General features: G+C 39.9%; 1 protein-coding gene across 1 annotated transcript in view; it reads right to left on the reverse strand.

Annotated features, from left to right (window-relative positions):
• ltbp4 (latent transforming growth factor beta binding protein 4) overlaps positions 1-25,224 on the reverse strand; it is a 95,153-nt gene that overhangs the window by 54,471 nt on the left and 15,458 nt on the right. Inside the window, exons 10-19 of the mRNA XM_072456579.1 lie at positions 24,578-24,934; positions 24,274-24,393; positions 24,073-24,204; positions 23,825-23,941; positions 23,602-23,721; positions 21,419-21,532; positions 21,185-21,304; positions 20,151-20,273; positions 19,387-19,506; positions 18,708-18,830 (exon numbers count right to left, since the gene is read on the reverse strand). Coding sequence (XP_072312680.1) covers positions 18,708-18,830; positions 19,387-19,506; positions 20,151-20,273; positions 21,185-21,304; positions 21,419-21,532; positions 23,602-23,721; positions 23,825-23,941; positions 24,073-24,204; positions 24,274-24,393; positions 24,578-24,934 — 1,446 coding nt within the window. The remainder of the gene's footprint in view (positions 1-18,707; positions 18,831-19,386; positions 19,507-20,150; positions 20,274-21,184; positions 21,305-21,418; positions 21,533-23,601; positions 23,722-23,824; positions 23,942-24,072; positions 24,205-24,273; positions 24,394-24,577; positions 24,935-25,224) is intronic.

Raw genomic sequence — 25,224 nt, forward strand, 5'->3', positions numbered from 1 at the left:
AAACATGAGAGAGAAACACGAGAGAGAACATGAGAGAGAAACATGAGAGAGAACATGAGAGAGAAACATGAGAGAGAAACATGAGAGAGAAACAAGAGAGAAACATGAGAGAGAAACATGAGAGAAACATGAGAGAAACATGAGAGAGAACATGAGAGAGAACATGAGAGAGAAACATGAGAGAGAAACATGAGAGAGAAACATGAGGGAGAAACATGGGAGAGAACATGAGGGAGAACATGAGAGAGAAACATGAGAGAGAAACATGAGAGAGAAACATGAGAGAGAAACATGAGAGAAACATGAGAGAGAAAAATGAGAGAGAAACATGAGAGAGAAAATGAGAGAGAAACATGAGAGAGAAACATGAAAGAGAAACCTGAGAGAGAACATGAGAGAGAAACATGAGAGAGAAACGTGAGTGAGAAATGAGAGAGAAACATGAGAGAGAAACATGAGAGAGAACATGAGAGAGAACATGAGAGAGAAACATGAGAGAGAAACATGAGAGAGAACATGAGAGAGAAAAATGAGAGAGAACATGAGAGAGAAACATGACAGAGAAACATGAGAGAGAAACATGAGAGAGAAACATGAAAAAGAAACATGAGAGAGAAACATGAGAGAAACATATGAGAGAAACATGTGAGAAACATGAGAGAGAGACATGAGAGAGAAACATGAGAGAGAAACATGAGAGAGAAACACGAGAGAGAACATGAGAGAGAAACATGAGAGAGAACATGAGAGAAACATGAGAGAGAAAAATGAGAGAGAACATGAGAGAGAAGCATGAGAGAGAAATGAGAGAGAAACATGAGAGAGAAACATGAGAGATAACATGAGAGAGAAGCATGAGAGAGAAATGAGAGAGAAACATGAGAGAGAAACATGAGAGAAACATGAGAGAGAACATGAGAGAGAAACATGAGAGAGAAACACGAGAGAGAACATGAGAGAGAAACATGAGAGAGAAAATGAGAGAGAAACATGAGTGAGAAATGAGAGAGAAACATGAGAGAGAAACATGAGAGAGAAACATGAGAGAGAACATGAGAGAGAAGCATGAGAGAGAAATGAGAGAGAAACATGAGAGAGAAAAATGAGAGAGAACATGAGAGAGAAGCATGAGAGAGAAATGAGAGAGAAACATGAGAGAGAAACATGAGAGATAACATGAGAGAGAAGCATGAGAGAGAAATGAGAGAGAAACATGAGAGAGAAACATGAGAGAAACATGAGAAACATGAGAGAGAAACATGAGAGAAACATGAGAGAGAAACATGAGAGAAACATGAGAGAGAAACATGAGAGAGAAACATGAGAGAGAAACATGAAAAAGAAACATGAGAGAGAAACATGAGAGAGAAACATGAGAGAAACATGAGAGAGAAACATGAGAGAAACATGAGAGAGAAACATGAGAGAACCATGAGAGAGAAACTTGAGAGAGAAACATGAGAGAGAAACATGAGAGAAACATGAGAGAGAAACATGAAAGAGAAACATGAGAGAGAAACATGAAAGAGAAACATGAGAGAGAAACATGAGAGAAAAATGAGAGAGAAAATGAGAGATAACATGAGAGAGAACATGAGAGAGAAACATGAGAGAGAAACATGAGAGAGAAACAGGAGAGAAACATGAGAGAGAAACATGAGAGAAACATGAGAGAGAAACATGAGAGAGAAACATGAGAGAGAAACATGAGAGAGAAACATGAGCGAGACACATGAGAGAGAAAATGAGGGAGAACATGAGAGAGAAGCATGAGCGAGAAATGAGAGAGAAACATGAGAGAAACATGAGAGAGAAGCATGAGCGAGAAATGAGAGAGAAACATGAGAGAGAACATGAGAGAGAAACAAGAGAGAGAAACATGAGAGAGAAACATGAGAGATAACATGAGAGAGAAGCATGAGAGAGAAATGAGAGAGAAACATGAGAGAGAAACATGAGAGAAACATGAGAAACATGAGAGAGAAACATGAGAGAAACATGAGAGAGAAACATGAGAGAAACATGAGAGAGAAACATGAGAGAGAAACATTAGAGAGAAACATGAGAGAGAAACATGAAAAAGGAACATGAGAGAGAACATGAGAGAGAAACATGAGAGAGAAACAAGAGGGAGAACATGAGAGAGAAACATGAGAGAGAACATGAGAGAGAAACATGAGAGAGAAACATGAGAGAGAAACATGAGAGAAACATGAGAGAAAAACATGAGAGAAACATGAGAGAAACATGAGAAACATGAGAGAGAAACATGAGAGAAACATGAGAGAGAAACATGAGAGAGAAACATGAGAGAGAAACATGAGAGAAACATGAGAGAGAAACATGAAAGAGAAACATGAGAGAGAAACATGAAAGAGAAACATGAGAGAGAAACATGAGAGAAAAATGAGAGAGAAAATGAGAGAGAACATGAGAGAGAACATGAGAGAGAAACATGAGAGAGAAACATGAGAGAGAAACATGAGAGAAACATGAGAGAGAAACATGAGAGAAACATGAGAGAAACATGAGAGAGAAACATGAGAGAGAAACATGAGAGAGAAACATGAGAGAGAAACATGAGCGAGAAACATGAGAGAGAAAATGAGGGAGAACATGAGAGAGAAGCATGAGCGAGAATTGAGAGAGAAACATGAGAGAAACATGAGAGAGAAGCATGAGCGAGAAATGAGAGAGAAACATGAGAGAGAACATGAGAGAGAAACAAGAGAGAGAAACATGAGAGAGAAACATGAGAGATAACATGAGAGAGAAGCATGAGAGAGAAATGAGAGAGAAACATGAGAGAGAAACATGAGAGAAACATGAGAAACATGAGAGAGAAACATGAGAGAAACATGAGAGAGAAACATGAGAGAAACATGAGAGAGAAACATGAGAGAGAAACATGAGAGAGAAACATGAGAGAAACATGAGAGAAACATGAGAGAGAACATGAGAGAGAAACATGAGAGAGAAACACGAGAGAGAAACATGAGAGAGAACATGAGAGAGAAACATGAGAGAGAACATGAGAGAGAAACATGAGAGAGAACATGAGAGAAGCATGAGAGAGAAATGAGAGAGAAACATGAGAGAGAAACGTGAGAGAAACATGAGAGAGAAACATGAGAGAAACATGAGAAACATGAGAGAGAAAAATGAGAGAGAAACATGAGAGAACCATGAGAGAGAAACATGAGAGAGAAACATGAGAGAGAAACATGAAAAAGAAACATGAGAGAGAACATGAGAGAGAAAATTGAGAGAGAAACACGAGAGAGAACATGAGAGAGAAACATGAGAGAGAACATGAGAGAGAAACATGAGAGAGAAACATGAGAGAGAAACATGAGAGAAACATGAGAGAGAAACATGAGAGAAACATGAGAGAGAAACATGAGAGATAACATGGGAGAGAACATGAGGGAGAAACATGAGAGAGAAACATGAGAGAGAAACATGAGAGAGAAACATGAGCGAGAAACATGAGAGAGAAACATGAGAGAGAAACATGAGAGAAACATGAGAAACATGAGAGAGAAACATGAGAGAGAAACATGAGAGAACCATGAGAGAGAAACATGAGAGAGAAACATGAGAGAGAAACATGAAAAAGAAACATGAGAGAGAACATGAGAGAGAAACATGAGAGAGAAACACGAGAGAGAACATGAGAGAGAAACATGAGAGAGAACATGAGAGAGAAACATGAGAGAGAAACATGAGAGAGAAACAAGAGAGAAACATGAGAGAGAAACATGAGAGAAACATGAGAGAAACATGAGAGAGAACATGAGAGAGAACATGAGAGAGAAACATGAGAGAGAAACATGAGAGAGAAACATGAGGGAGAAACATGGGAGAGAACATGAGGGAGAACATGAGAGAGAAACATGAGAGAGAAACATGAGAGAGAAACATGAGAGAGAAACATGAGAGAAACATGAGAGAGAAAAATGAGAGAGAAACATGAGAGAGAAAATGAGAGAGAAACATGAGAGAGAAACATGAAAGAGAAACCTGAGAGAGAACATGAGAGAGAAACATGAGAGAGAAACGTGAGTGAGAAATGAGAGAGAAACATGAGAGAGAAACATGAGAGAGAACATGAGAGAGAACATGAGAGAGAAACATGAGAGAGAAACATGAGAGAGAACATGAGAGAGAAAAATGAGAGAGAACATGAGAGAGAAACATGACAGAGAAACATGAGAGAGAAACATGAGAGAGAAACATGAAAAAGAAACATGAGAGAGAAACATGAGAGAAACATATGAGAGAAACATGTGAGAAACATGAGAGAGAGACATGAGAGAGAAACATGAGAGAGAAACATGAGAGAGAAACACGAGAGAGAACATGAGAGAGAAACATGAGAGAGAACATGAGAGAAACATGAGAGAGAAAAATGAGAGAGAACATGAGAGAGAAGCATGAGAGAGAAATGAGAGAGAAACATGAGAGAGAAACATGAGAGATAACATGAGAGAGAAGCATGAGAGAGAAATGAGAGAGAAACATGAGAGAGAAACATGAGAGAAACATGAGAGAGAACATGAGAGAGAAACATGAGAGAGAAACACGAGAGAGAACATGAGAGAGAAACATGAGAGAGAAAATGAGAGAGAAACATGAGTGAGAAATGAGAGAGAAACATGAGAGAGAAACATGAGAGAGAAACATGAGAGAGAACATGAGAGAGAAGCATGAGAGAGAAATGAGAGAGAAACATGAGAGAGAAAAATGAGAGAGAACATGAGAGAGAAGCATGAGAGAGAAATGAGAGAGAAACATGAGAGAGAAACATGAGAGATAACATGAGAGAGAAGCATGAGAGAGAAATGAGAGAGAAACATGAGAGAGAAACATGAGAGAAACATGAGAAACATGAGAGAGAAACATGAGAGAAACATGAGAGAGAAACATGAGAGAAACATGAGAGAGAAACATGAGAGAGAAACATGAGAGAGAAACATGAAAAAGAAACATGAGAGAGAAACATGAGAGAGAAACATGAGAGAAACATGAGAGAGAAACATGAGAGAAACATGAGAGAGAAACATGAGAGAACCATGAGAGAGAAACTTGAGAGAGAAACATGAGAGAGAAACATGAGAGAAACATGAGAGAGAAACATGAAAGAGAAACATGAGAGAGAAACATGAAAGAGAAACATGAGAGAGAAACATGAGAGAAAAATGAGAGAGAAAATGAGAGATAACATGAGAGAGAACATGAGAGAGAAACATGAGAGAGAAACATGAGAGAGAAACAGGAGAGAAACATGAGAGAGAAACATGAGAGAAACATGAGAGAGAAACATGAGAGAAAAACATGAGAGAGAAACATGAGAGAGAAACATGAGCGAGACACATGAGAGAGAAAATGAGGGAGAACATGAGAGAGAAGCATGAGCGAGAAATGAGAGAGAAACATGAGAGAAACATGAGAGAGAAGCATGAGCGAGAAATGAGAGAGAAACATGAGAGAGAACATGAGAGAGAAACAAGAGAGAGAAACATGAGAGAGAAACATGAGAGATAACATGAGAGAGAAGCATGAGAGAGAAATGAGAGAGAAACATGAGAGAGAAACATGAGAGAAACATGAGAAACATGAGAGAGAAACATGAGAGAAACATGAGAGAGAAACATGAGAGAAACATGAGAGAGAAACATGAGAGAGAAACATTAGAGAGAAACATGAGAGAGAAACATGAAAAAGGAACATGAGAGAGAACATGAGAGAGAAACATGAGAGAGAAACAAGAGGGAGAACATGAGAGAGAAACATGAGAGAGAACATGAGAGAGAAACATGAGAGAGAAACATGAGAGAGAAACATGAGAGAAACATGAGAGAAAAACATGAGAGAAACATGAGAGAAACATGAGAAACATGAGAGAGAAACATGAGAGAAACATGAGAGAGAAACATGAGAGAGAAACATGAGAGAGAAACATGAGAGAAACATGAGAGAGAAACATGAAAGAGAAACATGAGAGAGAAACATGAAAGAGAAACATGAGAGAGAAACATGAGAGAAAAATGAGAGAGAAAATGAGAGATAACATGAGAGAGAACATGAGAGAGAAACATGAGAGAGAAACATGAGAGAGAAACATGAGAGAAACATGAGAGAGAAACATGAGAGAAACATGAGAGAAACATGAGAGAGAAACATGAGAGAGAAACATGAGAGAGAAACATGAGAGAGAAACATGAGCGAGAAACATGAGAGAGAAAATGAGGGAGAACATGAGAGAGAAGCATGAGCGAGAAATGAGAGAGAAACATGAGAGAAACATGAGAGAGAAGCATGAGCGAGAAATGAGAGAGAAACATGAGAGAGAACATGAGAGAGAAACAAGAGAGAGAAACATGAGAGAGAAACATGAGAGATAACATGAGAGAGAAGCATGAGAGAGAAATGAGAGAGAAACATGAGAGAGAAACATGAGAGAAACATGAGAAACATGAGAGAGAAACATGAGAGAAACATGAGAGAGAAACATTAGAGAGAAACATGAGAGAGAAACATGAAAAAGAAACATGAGAGAGAACATGAGAGAGAAACATGAGAGAGAAACACGAGGGAGAACATGAGAGAGAAACATGAGAGAGAACATGAGAGAGAAACATGAGAGAGAAACATGAGAGAGAAACATGAGAGAAACATGAGAGAAAAACATGAGAGAAACATGAGAGAAACATGAGAGAGAAACATGAGAGAAACATGAGAGAGAAACATGAGAGAGAAACATTAGAGAGAAACATGAGAGAGAAACATGAAAAAGAAACATGAGAGAGAAACATGAGCGAGAAACATGAGAGAGAAACATGAGAGAGAAACATGAGAGAAACATGAGAAACATGAGAGAGAAACATGAGAGAGAAACATGAGAGAACCATGAGAGAGAAACATGAGAGAGAGACATGAGAGAGAAACATGAAAAAGAAACATGAAAGAGAACATGAGAGAGAAACATGAGAGAGAAACACGAGAGAGAACATGAGAGAGAAACATGAGAGAGAACATGAGAGAGAAACATGAGAGAGAAACATGAGAGAGAAACAAGAGAGAAACATGAGAGAGAAACATGAGAGAAACATGAGAGAAACATGAGAGAGAACATGAGAGAGAACATGAGAGAGAAACATGAGAGAGAAACATGAGAGAGAAACATGAGGGAGAAACATGGGAGAGAACATGAGGGAGAACATGAGAGAGAAACATGAGAGAGAAACATGAGAGAGAAACATGAGAGAGAAACATGAGAGAGAAACATGAGAGAAACATGAGAGAGAAACATGAGAGAGAAAATGAGAGAGAAACATGAGAGAGAAACATGAAAGAGAAACCTGAGAGAGAACATGAGAGAGAAACATGAGAGAGAAACGTGAGTGAGAAATGAGAGAGAAACATGAGAGAGAAACATGAGAGAGAACATGAGAGAGAACATGAGAGAGAAACATGTGAGAGAAACATGAGAGAGAAACATGAGAGAGAACATGAGAGAGAAAAATGAGAGAGAACATGAGAGAGAAACATGAGAGAGAAACATGAGAGAGAAACATGAGGGAGAAACATGAGAGAGAAACATGAAAAAGAAACATGAGAGAGAACATGAGAGAGAAACATGAGAGAGAAACATGAGAGAAACATGAGAGAGAAACATGAGAGAAACATGAGAGAGAACATGAGAGAACATGAGAGAGAAACGAGAGAGAAACATGAGAGAGAAACGAGAGAGAAACATGAGAGAAACATGAGAAACATGAAAGAGAAAAATGAGAGAGAAACATGAGAGAGAAACACGAGAGAGAACATGAGAGAGAAACACGAGAGAGAACATGAGAGAGAAACATGAGAGAGAAACATGAGAGAGAAAATGAGAGAGAAACATGAGAGAAACATGAGAGAGAAACATGAGAGAAACATGAGAGAGAAACATGAGAGAAACATGAGAGAGAAACATGAGAGAGAAACATTAGAGAGAAACATGAGAGAGAAACATGAAAAAGGAACATGAGAGAGAACATGAGAGAGAAACATGAGAGAGAAACAAGAGGGAGAACATGAGAGAGAAACATGAGAGAGAACATGAGAGAGAAACATGAGAGAGAAACATGAGAGAGAAACATGAGAGAAACATGAGAGAAAAACATGAGAGAAACATGAGAGAAACATGAGAAACATGAGAGAGAAACATGAGAGAAACATGAGAGAGAAACATGAGAGAGAAACATGAGAGAGAAACATGAGAGAAACATGAGAGAGAAACATGAAAGAGAAACATGAGAGAGAAACATGAAAGAGAAACATGAGAGAGAAACATGAGAGAAAAATGAGAGAGAAAATGAGAGATAACATGAGAGAGAACATGAGAGAGAAACATGAGAGAGAAACATGAGAGAGAAACATGAGAGAAACATGAGAGAGAAACATGAGAGAAACATGAGAGAAACATGAGAGAGAAACATGAGAGAGAAACATGAGAGAGAAACATGAGAGAGAAACATGAGCGAGAAACATGAGAGAGAAAATGAGGGAGAACATGAGAGAGAAGCATGAGCGAGAAATGAGAGAGAAACATGAGAGAAACATGAGAGAGAAGCATGAGCGAGAAATGAGAGAGAAACATGAGAGAGAACATGAGAGAGAAACAAGAGAGAGAAACATGAGAGAGAAACATGAGAGATAACATGAGAGAGAAGCATGAGAGAGAAATGAGAGAGAAACATGAGAGAGAAACATGAGAGAAACATGAGAAACATGAGAGAGAAACATGAGAGAAACATGAGAGAGAAACATTAGAGAGAAACATGAGAGAGAAACATGAAAAAGAAACATGAGAGAGAACATGAGAGAGAAACATGAGAGAGAAACACGAGGGAGAACATGAGAGAGAAACATGAGAGAGAACATGAGAGAGAAACATGAGAGAGAAACATGAGAGAGAAACATGAGAGAAACATGAGAGAAAAACATGAGAGAAACATGAGAGAAACATGAGAGAGAAACATGAGAGAAACATGAGAGAGAAACATGAGAGAGAAACATTAGAGAGAAACATGAGAGAGAAACATGAAAAAGAAACATGAGAGAGAAACATGAGCGAGAAACATGAGAGAGAAACATGAGAGAGAAACATGAGAGAAACATGAGAAACATGAGAGAGAAACATGAGAGAGAAACATGAGAGAACCATGAGAGAGAAACATGAGAGAGAGACATGAGAGAGAAACATGAAAAAGAAACATGAAAGAGAACATGAGAGAGAAACATGAGAGAGAAACACGAGAGAGAACATGAGAGAGAAACATGAGAGAGAACATGAGAGAGAAACATGAGAGAGAAACATGAGAGAGAAACAAGAGAGAAACATGAGAGAGAAACATGAGAGAAACATGAGAGAAACATGAGAGAGAACATGAGAGAGAACATGAGAGAGAAACATGAGAGAGAAACATGAGAGAGAAACATGAGGGAGAAACATGGGAGAGAACATGAGGGAGAACATGAGAGAGAAACATGAGAGAGAAACATGAGAGAGAAACATGAGAGAGAAACATGAGAGAGAAACATGAGAGAAACATGAGAGAGAAACATGAGAGAGAAAATGAGAGAGAAACATGAGAGAGAAACATGAAAGAGAAACCTGAGAGAGAACATGAGAGAGAAACATGAGAGAGAAACGTGAGTGAGAAATGAGAGAGAAACATGAGAGAGAAACATGAGAGAGAACATGAGAGAGAACATGAGAGAGAAACATGTGAGAGAAACATGAGAGAGAAACATGAGAGAGAACATGAGAGAGAAAAATGAGAGAGAACATGAGAGAGAAACATGAGAGAGAAACATGAGAGAGAAACATGAGGGAGAAACATGAGAGAGAAACATGAAAAAGAAACATGAGAGAGAACATGAGAGAGAAACATGAGAGAGAAACATGAGAGAAACATGAGAGAGAAACATGAGAGAAACATGAGAGAGAACATGAGAGAACATGAGAGAGAAACGATAGAGAAACATGAGAGAGAAACGAGAGAGAAACATGAGAGAAACATGAGAAACATGAAAGAGAAAAATGAGAGAGAAACATGAGAGAGAAACACGAGAGAGAACATGAGAGAGAAACACGAGAGAGAACATGAGAGAGAAACATGAGAGAGAAACATGAGAGAGAAAATGAGAGAGAAACATGAGAGAAACATGAGAGAGAAACATGAGAGAAACATGAGAGAGAAACATGAGAGAACCATGAGAGAGAAACTTGAGAGAGAAACATGAGAGAGAAACATGAGAGAAACATGAGAGAGAAACATGAAAGAGAAACATGAGAGAGAAACATGAAAGAGAAACATGAGAGAGAAACATGAGAGAAACATGAGAGAGAAAATGAGAGATAACATGAGAGAGAACATGAGAGAGAAACATGAGAGAGAAACATGAGAGAGAAACATGAGAGAAACATGAGAGAGAAACATGAGAGAAACATGAGAGAAACATGAGAGAGAAACATGAGAGAGAAACATGAGATATAAACATGAGAGAGAAACATGAGCGAGAAACATGAGAGAGAAACATGAGAGAGAAACATGAAAAAGAAACATGAGAGAGAACATGAGAGAGAAACATGAGAGAGAAACACGAGAGAGAACATGAGAGAGAAACATGAGAGAGAACATGAGAGAGAAACATGAGAGAGAAACATGAGAGAGAAACATGAGAGAAACATGAGAGAGAAACATGAGAGAAACATGAGAGAAACATGAGAGAGAACATGAGAGAGAACATGAGAGAGAAACATGAGAGAGAAACATGAGAGAGAAACATGAGGGAGAAACATGGGAGAGAACATGAGGGAGAACATGAGAGAGAAACATGAGAGAAAAACATGAGAGAGAAACATGAGAGAGAAACATTAGAGAGAACATGAGAGAGAAAATGGAGAGAAACATGAGAGAGAAACATGAAAGAGAAACCTGAGAGAGAACATGAGAGAGAAACATGAGAGAGAAACGTGAGTGAGAAATGAGAGAGAAACATGAGAGAGAAACATGAGAGAGAACATGAGAGAGAACATGAGAGAGAAACATGAGAGAGAAACATGAGAGAGAAACATGAGAGAGAACATGAGAGAGAAACATGAGAGAGAACATGAGAGAGAACATGAGAGCGAAACATGAGAGAGAAACATGAGAGAGAAACATGAGAGAGAACATGAGAGAGAAACATGAGAGAGAACATGAGAGAGAAACATGAGAGAGAAACATGAGAGAGAAACATGAGAGAGAAACATGAAAAAGAAACATGAGAGAGAAACATGAGAGAAACATATGAGAGAAACATGAGAGAAACATGAGAGAGAAACATGAGAGAGAAACATGAGAGAGAAACACGAGAGAGAACATGAGAGAGAAACATGAGAGAGAACATGAGAGAGAAACATGAGAGAGAACATGAGAGAGAAACATGAGAGAAACATGAGAGAAACATGAGAGAGAAACACGAGAGAGAAACATGAGAGAGAACATGAGAGAGAAACATGAGAGAGAAACATGAGAGAGAAACATGAGAGAGAAACATGAGAGAAACATGAGAGAGAAACATGAGAGAGAAACATGAGAGAGAAACATGAGAGAAACATGAGAGAGAACATGAGAGAGAAACATGAGAGAGAAACACGAGAGAGAACATGAGAGAGAAACATGAGAGAGAAAATGAGAGAGAAACATGAGTGAGAAATGAGAGAGAAACATGAGAGAGAAACATGAGAGAGAACATGAGAGAGAAGCATGAGAGAGAAATGAGAGAGAAACATGAGAGAGAAACATGAGAGAGAACATGAGAGAGAAGCATGAGAGAGAAATGAGAGAGAAACATGAGAGAGAAACATGAGAGATAACATGAGAGAGAAGCATGAGAGAGAAATGAGAGAGAAACATGAGAGAGAAACATGAGAGAAACATGAGAAACATGAGAGAGAAACATGAGAGAAACATGAGAGAGAAACATGAGAGAAACATGAGAGAGAAACATGAGAGAGAAACATGAGTGAGAAACATGAGAGAGAAACATGAAAAAGAAACATGAGAGAGAACATGAGAGAGAAACATGAAAAAGAAACACGAGGGAGAACATGAGAGAGAAACGAGAGAGAAACATGAGAGAGAAACATGAGGGAGAAACATGAGAGAGAAACATGAAAAAGAAACATGAGAGAGAACATGAGAGAGAAACATGAGAGAGAAACATGAGAGAGAAACATGAGAGAGAAACATTAGAGAGAAACATGAGAGAAACATGAGAGAGAAACATGAGAGAAACATGAGAGAGAAACATGAGAAACATGAGAGAGAAACATGAGAGAAACATGAGAGAGAACATGAGAAAGAACATGAGAGAGAAACGAGAGAGAAACATGAGAGAGAAACGAGAGAGAAACATGAGAGAGAAACATGAGAGAGAAAATGAGAGAGAAACATGGGAGAAACATGAGAGAGAAATGAGAGAGAAACATGAGAGAGAAACATGAGAGAGAAACATGAAAGAGAAAAATGAGAGAGAAACATGAGAGAGAAACACGAGAGAGAACATGAGAGAGAAACATGAGAGAGAACATGAGAGAGAAACATGAGAGAGAAACATGAGAGAGAAACATGAGAGAGAAACATGAGAGAGAAACGAGAGAGAAACATGAGAGAGAACATGAGAGAGAAACATGAGAGAAAGATGAGAGAGAAACATGAGAGAGAAACATGAGAGAGAAACATGAGAGAGAAAATTGAGAGAGAAACATGAGTGAAACATGAGAGAAACATGAGAGAGAAACATGAAAGAGAAAAATGAGAGAGAAACATGAGAGAGAAACACGAGAGAGAACATGAGAGAGAACATGAGAGAGAAACATGAGAGAGAAACATGAGAGGGAAACATGAGAGAAACATGAGAGAGAAACATGAGAGAACCATGAGAGAGAAACATGAGAGAGAAACATGAGAGAGAAACATGAGAGAAACATGAGAGAGAAATGAGAGAGAAACATGAGAGAGAAACATGAGATAAACATGAGAAACATGAGAGAGAAACATGAGAGAAACATGAGAAACATAAGAGAGAAACATGAGAGAGAAACATGAGAGAAACATGAGAGAAACATGAGAGAGAAACATGAGAGAGAAACATGAGAGAGAAACATGAAAAAGAAACATGAGAGAGAACATGAGAGAGAAACATGAGAGAGAAACATGAGAGGGAAACATGAGAGAAACATGAGAGAGAAACATGAGAGAAACATGAGAGAGAAACATGAGAGAAACATGAGAGAGAAACATGAGAGAACCATGAGAGAGAAACATGAGAGAGAAACATGAGAGAGAAACATGAGAGAAACATGAGAGAGAAACATGAAAGAGAAACATGAGAGAGAAACATGAGAGGGAAACATGAGAGAAACATGAGAGAGAAAATGAGAGAGAACATGAGAGAGAACATGAGAGAGAAACATGAGAGAGAAACATGAGAGAGAAACATGAGAGAAACATGAGAGAGAAACATGAGAGAAACATGAGAGAGAAAATGAGAGAGAACATGAGAGAGAACATGAGAGAGAAACATGAGAGAGAAACCTGAGAGAGAAAAATGAGAGAAACATGAGAGAGAAACATGAGAGAAACATGAGAGAGAAACATGAGAGAGAAACATTAGAGAAACATGAGAGAAAAACATGAAAGAGAAACATGAGAGAGAAACATGAGAGAGAAACATGAGAGAGAAACATGAGAGAAACATGAGAAACATGAGAGAGAAACATGAGAGAAACATGAGAGAGAAACATGAGAGAAACAGGAGAGAGAAACATGAGAAAGAAACAGGAGAGAAAAACATGAAAAAGAAACATGAGAGAGAACATGAGAGTGAAACATGAGAGAGAAACAAGAGGGAGAACATGAGAGAGAAACATGAGAGAGAACATGAGAGAGAAACATGAGAGAGAAACATGAGAGAGAAACATGAGAGAGAAACATGAAAAGGAAACATGAGAGAGAACATGAGAGTGAAACATGAGAGAGAAACACGAGGGAGAACATGAGAGAGAAACATGAGAGAGAACATGAGAGAGAAACATGAGAGAGAAACATGAGGGAGAAACATGAGAGAGAAACATGAAAAGGAAACATGAGAGAGAAACATGAGAGAGAAACATGAGAGAAACATGAGAGAGAAATGAGAGAGAAACATGAGAGAGAAACATGAGAGAAGCATGAGAAACATGAGAGAGAAACATGAGAGAGAAACATGAGAGAGAAACATGAGAGAGAAACATGAGAGAGAAACATGAGAGAGAAACATGAGAGAAACATGAGAGAGAAACATGAGAGAAACATGAGAGAGAAACATGAGAGAAACATGAGAGAGAAACATGAGAGAAACATGAGAGAGAACATGAGAAAGAACATGAGAGAGAAACGAGAGAGAAACATGAGAGAGAAACGAGAGAGAAACATGAGAGAGAACATGAGAGAGAAACATGAGAGAGAAACATGAGAGAGAAATATGAGAGAGAAACATGAGTGAAACATGAGAGAAACATGAGAGAGAAACATGAAAGAGAAACATGAGAGAGAAACATGAGAGAGAAACACGAGAGAGAACATGAGAGAGAAACATGAGAGAGAACATGAGAGAGAAACATGAGAGAGAAACATGAGAGAGAAAATGAGAGAGAAACATGAGAGAAACATGAGAGAGAAACGAGAGAGAAACATGAGAGAGAAACGAGAGAGAAACATGAGAGAGAACATGAGAGAGAAACATGAGAGAGAAACATGAGAGAGAAATATGAGAGAGAAACATGAGTGAAACATGAGAGAAACATGAGAGAGAAACATGAAAGAGAAACATGAGAGAGAAACATGAGAGAGAAACACGAGAGAGAACATGAGAGAGAAACATGAGAGAGAACATGAGAGAGAAACATGAGAGAGAAACATGAGAGAGAAAATGAGAGAGAAACATGAGAGAAACATGAGAGAGAAATGAGAGAGAAACATGAGAGAGAAACATGAGAGAAGCATGAGAAACATGAGAGAGAAATATGAGAGAAACATGAGAGAGAAACATGAGAGAGAAACATGAGAGACAAACATGAAAAAGAAACATGAAAGAGAACATGAGAGAGAAACATGAGAGAGAAACATGAGAGAGAAACATGAGAGAGAAACATGAGAGAGAAACATGAAAAAGAAACATGAGAGAGAACATGAGAGAGAAACATGAGGGAGAAACATGAGAGAGAAACATGAGAGAGAAACATGAGAGAGAAACATGAGAGAGAAACATGAGAGAGAAACATGAGAGAGAAACATGAGAGAGAAACATGAGAGAAACATGAGAGAAACATGAGAGAGAACATGAGAGAGAAACATGAGAGAGAAACACGAGAGAGAAACATGAGAGAGAACATGAGAGAGAAACATGAGAGAGAACATGAGAGAGAAACATGAGAGAGAACATGAGAGAGAACATGAGAGAGAAACATGAGAGAGAAACATGAGAGAGAACATGAGAGAGAAACATGAGAGAGAAACATGAGAGAAACATGAGAGAGAAACATGAGAGAGAAATGAGAGAGAAACATGAGAGAGAAACATGAGAGAAACATGAGAGAGAAACATGAGAGAAACATGAGAGAGAAACATGAGAGAGAAACATGAGAAAGAAACATGAAAAAGAAACATGAGACAGAAATGAGAGAGAAACATGAGAGAGAACATGAGAGAGAAACATGAGAGAGAACATGAGAGAGAAACATGAGAGAGAAACATGAGAGAAACATGAGAGAGAAACATGAGAGAAACATGAGAGAAACATGAGAGAGAAACAGGAGAGAGAACATGAGAGAGAAACATGAGAGAGAACATGAGAGAGAAACATGAGAGAGAACATGAGAGAGAAACATGAGAGAAGCATGAGAGAAACATGAGAGAGAAACACGAGAGAGAACATGAGAGAGAAACATGAGAGAGAACATGAGAGAGAAACATGAGAGAGAAACATGAGAGAGAAACATGAGAGAGAAACATGAGAGAAACATGAGAGAGAAACATGAGAGAGAAACATGAGAGAGAAACATGAGAGAGAAACATGAGAGAAACATGAGAGAGAACATGAGAGAGAAACATGAGAGAGAAACACGAGAGAGAACATGAGAGAGAAACATGAGAGAGAAAATGAGAGAGAAACATGAGTGAGAAATGAGAGAGAAACATGAGAGAGAAACATGAGAGAGAAACATGAGAGAGAAACATGAGAGAAACATGAGAAACATGAGAGAGAAACATGAGAGAAACATGAGAGAGAAACATGAGAGAAACATGAGAGAGAAACATGAGAGAGAAACATGAGAGAGAAACATGAAAAAGAAACATGAGAGAGAACATGAGAGAGAAACATGAAAAAGAAACACGAGGGAGAACATGAGAGAGAAACGAGAGAGAAACATGAGAGAGAAACATGAGGGAGAAACATGAGAGAGAAACATGAGAGAGAACATGAGAGAGAAGCATGAAAGAGAAATGAGAGAGAAACATGAGAGAGAAACATGAGAGAAACATGAGAAACATGAGAGAGAAACATGAGAGAAACATGAGAGGGAAACATGAGAGAAACATGAGAGAGAAACATGAGAGAGAAACATGAGAGAGAAACATGAAAAAGAAACATGAGAGAGAACATGAGAGAGAAACATGAAAAAGAAACACGAGGGAGAAACATGAGAGAGAAACATGAGAGAAACATGAGAGAGAAACATGAGAGAGAAATATGAGAGAAACATGAGAGAGAAACATGAGAGAAACATGAGAGAGAAATATGAGAGAGAAACATGAGAGAGAAAAATGAGAGAGAAACATGAGAGAAACATGAGAGAGAAACATGAGAGAAACATGAGAGAGAACATGAGAGAGAAACATGAGAGAGAAACACGAGAGAGAAACATGAGAGAGAACATGAGAGAGAAACATGAGAGAGAACATGAGAGAGAAACATGAGAGAGAACATGAGAGAGAACATGAGAGAGAAACATGAGAGAGAAACATGAGAGAGAACATGAGAGAGAAACATGAGAGAGAAACATGAGAGAAACATGAGAGAGAAACATGAGAGAGAAATGAGAGAGAAACATGAGAGAGAAACATGAGAGAAACATGAGAGAGAAACATGAGAGAAACATGAGAGAGAAACATGAGAGAGAAACATGAGAAAGAAACATGAAAAAGAAACATGAGACAGAAATGAGAGAGAAACATGAGAGAGAACATGAGAGAGAAACATGAGAGAGAACATGAGAGAGAAACATGAGAGAGAAACATGAGAGAAACATGAGAGAGAAACATGAGAGAAACATGAGAGAGAAACATGAGAGAAACATGAGAGAGAAACAGGAGAGAGAACATGAGAGAGAAACATGAGAGAGAACATGAGAGAGAAACATGAGAGAGAACATGAGAGAGAAACATGAGAGAAGCATGAGAGAAACATGAGAGAGAAACACGAGAGAGAACATGAGAGAGAAACATGAGAGAGAACATGAGAGAGAAACATGAGAGAGAAACATGAGAGAGAAACATGAGAGAGAAACATGAGAGAAACATGAGAGAGAAACATGAGAGAGAAACATGAGAGAGAAACATGAGAGAGAAACATGAGAGAAACATGAGAGAGAACATGAGAGAGAAACATGAGAGAGAAACACGAGAGAGAACATGAGAGAGAAACATGAGAGAGAAAATGAGAGAGAAACATGAGTGAGAAATGAGAGAGAAACATGAGAGAGAAACATGAGAGAGAAACATGAGAGAGAAACATGAGAGAAACATGAGAAACATGAGAGAGAAACATGAGAGAAACATGAGAGAGAAACATGAGAGAAACATGAGAGAGAAACATGAGAGAGAAACATGAGAGAGAAACATGAAAAAGAAACATGAGAGAGAACATGAGAGAGAAACATGAAAAAGAAACACGAGGGAGAACATGAGAGAGAAACGAGAGAGAAACATGAGAGAGAAACATGAGGGAGAAACATGAGAGAGAAACATGAGAGAGAACATGAGAGAGAAGCATGAAAGAGAAATGAGAGAGAAACATGAGAGAGAAACATGAGAGAAACATGAGAAACATGAGAGAGAAACATGAGAGAAACATGAGAGGGAAACATGAGAGAAACATGAGAGAGAAACATGAGAGAGAAACATGAGAGAGAAACATGAAAAAGAAACATGAGAGAGAACATGAGAGAGAAACATGAAAAAGAAACACGAGGGAGAAACATGAGAGAGAAACATGAGAGAAACATGAGAGAGAAACATGAGAGAGAAATATGAGAGAAACATGAGAGAGAAACATGAGAGAAACATGAGAGAGAAATATGAGAGAGAAACATGAGAGAGAAACATGAGAGAGAAACATGAGAGAAACATGAGAGAGAAACATGAGAGAAACATGAGAGAGAAATATGAGAGAGAAACATGAGAGAGAAACATGAGAGAGAAACATGAGAGAAACATGAGAGGGAAACATGAGGGAAATTTAAAATGTCAGAAGACGCTCCAGTGTGCGTTGACCATTAGACCCAGTCCTGTAAACAGACTATGACCTCTAACCTCTGACCTCAGCCTCTGACCTCAGCCTCTCACCTGAGCAGCTTCGACCTGGTCCTGGTTTATATCCTGGAGAACAGTCACAGCTGAAAGAGCCCAGAGTGTTGACACAGAGACTGTCTGAGGGACAAGAGCCGGGGTCCAGGCACTCGTCTGTGTCTGAGAGAGAGAGAATGTGTTAAAGGAGAACGACAGAGAACTCGTCTGTGTCTGAGAGAGAGAGAATGTGTTAAAGGAAAACGACAGAACACTCGTCTGTGTCTGAGAGAGAGAGAATGTGTTAAAGGGGAACGACAGAACACTCGTCTGTGTCTGAGAGAGAGAATGTGTTAAAGGAGAACGACAGAACACTCGTCTGTGTCTGAGAGAGAGAGAATGTGTTAAAGGAGAACGACAGAGCACTCGTCTGTGTCTGAGAGAGAGAGAATGTGTTAAAGGAGAACGACAGAGCACTCGTCTGTGTCTGAGAGAGAGAGAATGTGTTAAAGGAGAACGACAGAGCACTTGTCTGTGTCAGAGAGAGAGAATGTGTTAAAGGAGAATGACAGGATTCAAAGGAGCGAGGCGCAGTCACATGTGAAGGGGGCGGTACACGGGCGGAGTTTGGTGGGGGAGGAAGGCTTTGACGATAAAATTACATCGTGCACCACTATTGCCCCGCCCTAATCTGACTTCAACTGGAGAGACGTGTGCGCGTGTTGTGTCTGAGGTTTACCGTGACAGGAGCCGTCGCGGGCGCTGTATCCATGACGACAGGACACACATCTGTACGAGCCCACGGTGTTCACACACATCTGCCCCGGACACTGCGAAGAGGATGCACACTCGTCTATGTCTGAAACACACACAACACACACGTCTATGTCTGAGACACACACAACACACACGTCTATGTCTGAGACACACACATGAAACACAAAGGTTTATACAAATTATACAGTTAGAGCGACAACGGACGGCTATTTGAATTGAACTTTGAACTTTGAACTGAACTATGAATTGAACTTTGAACGGAACTTTGAATTGAACGTTGAACTTAACTTTGAACTGAACTTTAAACTGAACTTTGAACTGAACTATGAACTGAACTATGAATTGAACTTTGAATTGAACGTTGAACTTAACGCTGAACTGAACTTTGAACTGAACTATGAATTGAACTTTGAATTGAACTTTGAACTGAACTATGAACTGAACTATGAACTGAACTTTAAACTGAACTTTGAACTGAACTTTGAATTGAACTTTGAACTGAACTTTGAACTGAACTATGAACTGAACTTTAAACTGAACTTTGAGAACTGAACTTTGAATGGAACTTTGAATGGAACTTTGAATTGAACTTTGAACTGAACTTTGAATTGAACATTAAATTGAACTTTGAACTGAACTTTGAGCTGAACTTTGAACTGAACTTTGAATTGAACTTTTCCCTTTAGTCCCTCCTCCGTGCTCTTTAGTCCCTCCTCTCGTTCTCACCAGTGCAGACTCCACTGACGGAGCTGTATCCTTCAGAACAGGACACACAGCTGTAGGATCCATCAGAGTTCACACACTTCTGTCCTGGACACGCCTGCTGTCTCTCCTCGCACTCGTCCACGTCTGAAACACACAGGACACGTACAGGTCACACACACAGGTCACACACAGGTCACACACAGGTCACACACAGGACACACACAGGACACACACAGGGCAGACACAGGACACACACAGGTCACACACAGGTCACACACAGGTCACACACGGGACACACACAGGACACACACAGCTCACACACAGGACACACACAGAACACGCACAGGACACGCACAGGACACACACAGGTCACACACAGGACACACACAGGACACACACAGGGCACACACAGGTCAGACACAGGACACACACAGGTCACACACAGGTCACACACAGGTCACACACAGGACACACACAGGACACACACAGCTCACACACAGGACACACACAGAACACGCACAGGACACGCACAGGACACACACAGGTCACACACAGGACACACACAGGACACACACAGGGCACACACAGGTCAGACACAGGACACACACAGGTCACACACAGGACACGCACAGGACACGCACAGGACACACACAGGTCACACACAGGACACACACAGGTCACACACAGGTCACACACAGGACACACACAGGACACACACAGCTCACACACAGGACACACACAGAACACGCACAGGACACGCACAGGACACACACAGGTCACACACAGGACACACACAGGTCACACACAGGTCACACACAGGTCACACACAGGACACACACAGGTCACACACAGGACACACCCAGCTCGCACACAGGACACACACAGGTCACACACAGGACACACACAGGACATACACAGGTCACACACAGGACACACACAGGACACACACAGCTCACACACAGGACACACACAGCTCACACACAGGACACACACAGGACACACACAGCTCACACACAGGACACACACAGGTCACACATTAGGTTTAGTTTAGTTACCGATGCACTGCCGATGTCGTAGTCTGTATCCATGACGACAGGACACACATCTGTACGAGCCGACAGTGTTCACACACATCTGCCCCGGACACTGCAACAAGTCTGCACACTCGTCTATGTCTGAAACACACACAACACAAGACACATGAAACACACACATGAAACACACAACACAAGACACATGAAACACACATGAAACACACATGAAAGGGTCAGTTTGTGTGTGTGTTTTACCTGAGCAGGTGTTGTTGCTGAGCTGGTATCCATGGCGACAGATGCAGCGGTAACTCCCTGGGGTGTTTTCGCAGCGTCCGTTGGTGCACGGCGCCTGACGACACTCATCAATGTCTGAGAAAAACACTTTCATCACAATCATAAACTAGATTCAGTGTGAATGTGCCTATTTACTCTTTCTGTCACAATGTGGTTCAATATTATGGGTAAATCTTAACAAAAATGATAATTTACCCTCGATGTACTTGACTCGGCCCCTCAGAGTGGGAGGGGGGGGGGGCCTGGGGGCCGAGCCCCACTTACCACTCACTAGAAACTCCCCTGGGGGTCTTCAGCTTTTTGTCCTCAGGGCCAACCTTTCCTATCAGTAACTCGGTTCCCAATCACATTTTAAATGTATTATTTTATATTGATTGTGAGGCCTCCAGTACCAGAGGCCCCGATACTACCAGAAGATCCTGGACTGTTGGAGCAGTTGGTTTTGCTCCTCACACAATCACAAATGTGACATTTGCTGGTCATGTGGTCAAAACACTGTTTTGACCACAGATAAGGAGTGAAAAATATAGAAACTAAATGAGAAGATGAGAGTGCTCAGCGTCATCGTCATAGCGATAGGACAAACTTTAAAGCAAATTGGAACTATTTCAGGGAAGAAGCCGGTCTCACATCTTCAGGAAAGCATCAGCAGTAAAAGGAGTAATAGTTATAGTAATGGTTTTAGTAGTAATAGTAGTAATAGTAATAGTCGTAATAGTAGTAACAGTAGTAACAGTAGTAGCAATAGTAGTAATAGTAGTAATAGTAGTAGTAACAGTAGTAACAGTAGTAGTAGTAGTAGTAGTAGTAATAGTAGTAATAGTAGTAACAGTAGTAACAGTAGTAATAGTAGTAATAGTAGTAACAGTAGTAATAGTAGTAACAGCAGTAACAGTAGTAACAGTAGTAACAGTAGTAGTAGTAGTAATAGTAGTAACAGTAGTAACAGTAGTAATAGTAGTAATAGTAGTAACAGTAGTAACAGTAGTAATAGTAGTAACAGTAGTAACAGTAGTAATAGTAGTAACAGTAGTAACAGTAGTAACAGTAGTAATAGTAGTAACAGTAGTAACAGTAGTAATAGTAGTAACAGTAGTAACAGTAGTAGTAGTAGTAGTAGTAGTAGTAGTAGTAGTAGTAACAGTAGTAACAGTAGTAACAGTAGTAACAGTAGTAACAGTAGTAACAGTAGTAGTAATAGTAGTAATAGTAGTAGTAATAGTAGTAACAGTAGTAACAGTAGTAACAGTAGTAGTAGTAGTAGTAGTAATAGTAGTAATAGTAGTAACAGTAGTAACAGTAGTAATAGTAGTAATAGTAGTAACAGTAGTAATAGTAGTAACAGCAGTAACAGTAGTAACAGTAGAAACAGTAGTAGTAGTAGTAATAGTAGTAACAGTAGTAACAGTAGTAATAGTAGTAACAGTAGTAACAGTAGTAATAGTAGTAACAGTAGTAACAGTAGTAATAGTAGTAACAGTAGTAACAGTAGTAACAGTAGTAATAGTAGTAACAGTAGTAACAGTAGTAGTAGTAGTAGTAGTAACAGTAGTAACAGTAGTAACAGTAGTAACAGTAGTAATAGTAGTAATAGTAGTAACAGTAGTAATAGTAGTAATAGTAGTAACAGTAGTAACAGTAGTAACAGTAGTAATAGTATTAATAGTAGTAATAGTAGTAACAGTAGTAACAGTAGTAATAATATTAATAGTAGTAATAGTAGTAACAGTAGTAACAGTAGTAATAGTAGTAACAGTAGTAACAGTAGTAACAGTAGTAATAGTAGTAATAGTAGTAACAGTAGTAATAGTAGTAATAGTAGTAATAGTAGTAATAGTAGTAACAGTAGTAACAGTAGTAACAGTAGTAATAGTAGTAACAGTAGTAACAGTAGTAACAGTAGTAATAGTAGTAATAGTAGTAACAGTAGTAATAGTAGTAACAGTAGTAACAGTAGTAACAGTAGTAACAGTGGTAATAGTAGTAACAGTAGTAACAGTAGTAACAGTAGTAATAGTATTAATAGTAGTAATAGTAGTAACAGTAGTAATAATATTAATAGTAGTAATAGTAGTAACAGTAGTAACAGTATTAATAGTATTAATAGTATTAATACTAATAATAGCAGTATAAGTGTGTGTTACCGGTGCATTGCCGGTGCAGAAGTCCAAACCCTGGTTTACAGGAGACACAGCTGAAGGATCCTGGAGCGTTCACACACTCCTGACCCGGGCACAGCAGAGGATCCTCACACTCATCCACGTCTGAAACAACAGGCACCTGTTTGCACCTGTCTGTTTGCACCTGTCTGTTTGCACCTGTCTGTTTGCACCTGTCTGTGTGTCTGTACACAGGGACGTGTCTTACCTGTGCAGGTGAGTCCTCTAAGCTTGTATCCATGGTGACAGACACAGGTGAAGCTGCCAGGTGAGTTTTGGCAGCGAGCGGCAGGTCCACAGGGGCCCTGTCTGCACTCGTCTGTGTCTGAGGAACACGATTTAATTCACATGAAGAGTTTTTATATAAATTATAGTTTTGCACTAATTAAATCTACGTTTGTGGAGAAAAGTTGAAAATCTTTTGAAAATTTCATCAGAGAGAAACATCAGTCTCACCTCGGCAACTGCTGTTGAGTGCGTTGAGCTCGTATCCATGGTGACACACGCAGCTGTACCTCCCCATTGGCTGATTCAGACACAGGCCCCGCCCACACACACCTGGTCTGGCCTGACACGCCCCCAACGCACCTGTGGACGAGACAGCGTGACATCACTTCCTGTTCTCTTGAATCTTTCAGCTCAAGGGGCAGTACTCACTGTGGACTCTAGGGGGACGCATGGAGGTGGTGGTGGTTGTCGTGGTGACAGGGCGCCTGGTCGTGGTGGTGACAGGTCTCTGGGGGTGGAGCCTCGTCTGCTCAAGCGCTGAAGGAAAAGTGTGATGTCATCAAAGAGCGTTTGAGCGTTGGGAGAGAGACAGGTCTTTAACTGGTCATAACACGACCGAATCAGAAGAGCGGTTTGAACAAAGCTCTGTCGCCACCGGATTATGAATAAACCACATTTAAATTACCCTAAATAAAGTTTTGACTAAATCTCTCTCCTCGACACGAGACAGTACCTTGAGTTTGTCTTGGATTCTGAGGTTTGTCCCGAGTGAACACCAACGAGGAGGACGAGGAGGACGAGGAGGACGAGGAGGGCAAGGAGGATGAGGAGGACGAGGAGGGCAAGGAGGACGAGGAGGACGAGGAGGACGAGGAGGACGAGGAGGACGAGGAGGACGAGGAGGAGGATGCTTGGCTGTGTCTCTGAGGAGGTGAGGACCTGCTGGACTCGGACTGGGATGGGACCAGTCTGATCCCGGCCTCTGGAGCTTCAGGTGGACTCTGTTTCTTTGGCTCAGATGGACCTGGGTTTGTGTTGGACTGAGGAGGACTAAATCTGGTGAGGACCGCTCCAAAACCAGGACTGAGGCCTGGAAAGACAAGAAGGACAAAGCCACAGATGCAGTTGAGAAGGTGTGAATAATGCTCCATGACACGTGTGATGAAGCTCCTGCAGTGGAAGCGTGAGCAGATGACACTGTGTTGAGCTTTCAGAGCGGACAATCATTTGTGTCATAGGGTTTGGGATTTTTCCTGAAATGTTTTTAATTAACCTGAAAAAACTTGTTTGAATTTTTATTGTGTTTTTTCTCAGTTAAAAAAATTCTAAATTTAGAAATGCGCCCCAATTTTCAAGCTCTAAATCCAACAGTTTAAAGCC

Source organism: Eucyclogobius newberryi, unplaced genomic scaffold, assembly GCF_026437365.1.
Source record: "Eucyclogobius newberryi isolate DKJ021-1_F unplaced genomic scaffold, fEucNew1.0.hap1 SCAF_10, whole genome shotgun sequence".
NCBI lineage: Eukaryota > Metazoa > Chordata > Actinopteri > Gobiiformes > Gobiidae > Eucyclogobius > Eucyclogobius newberryi.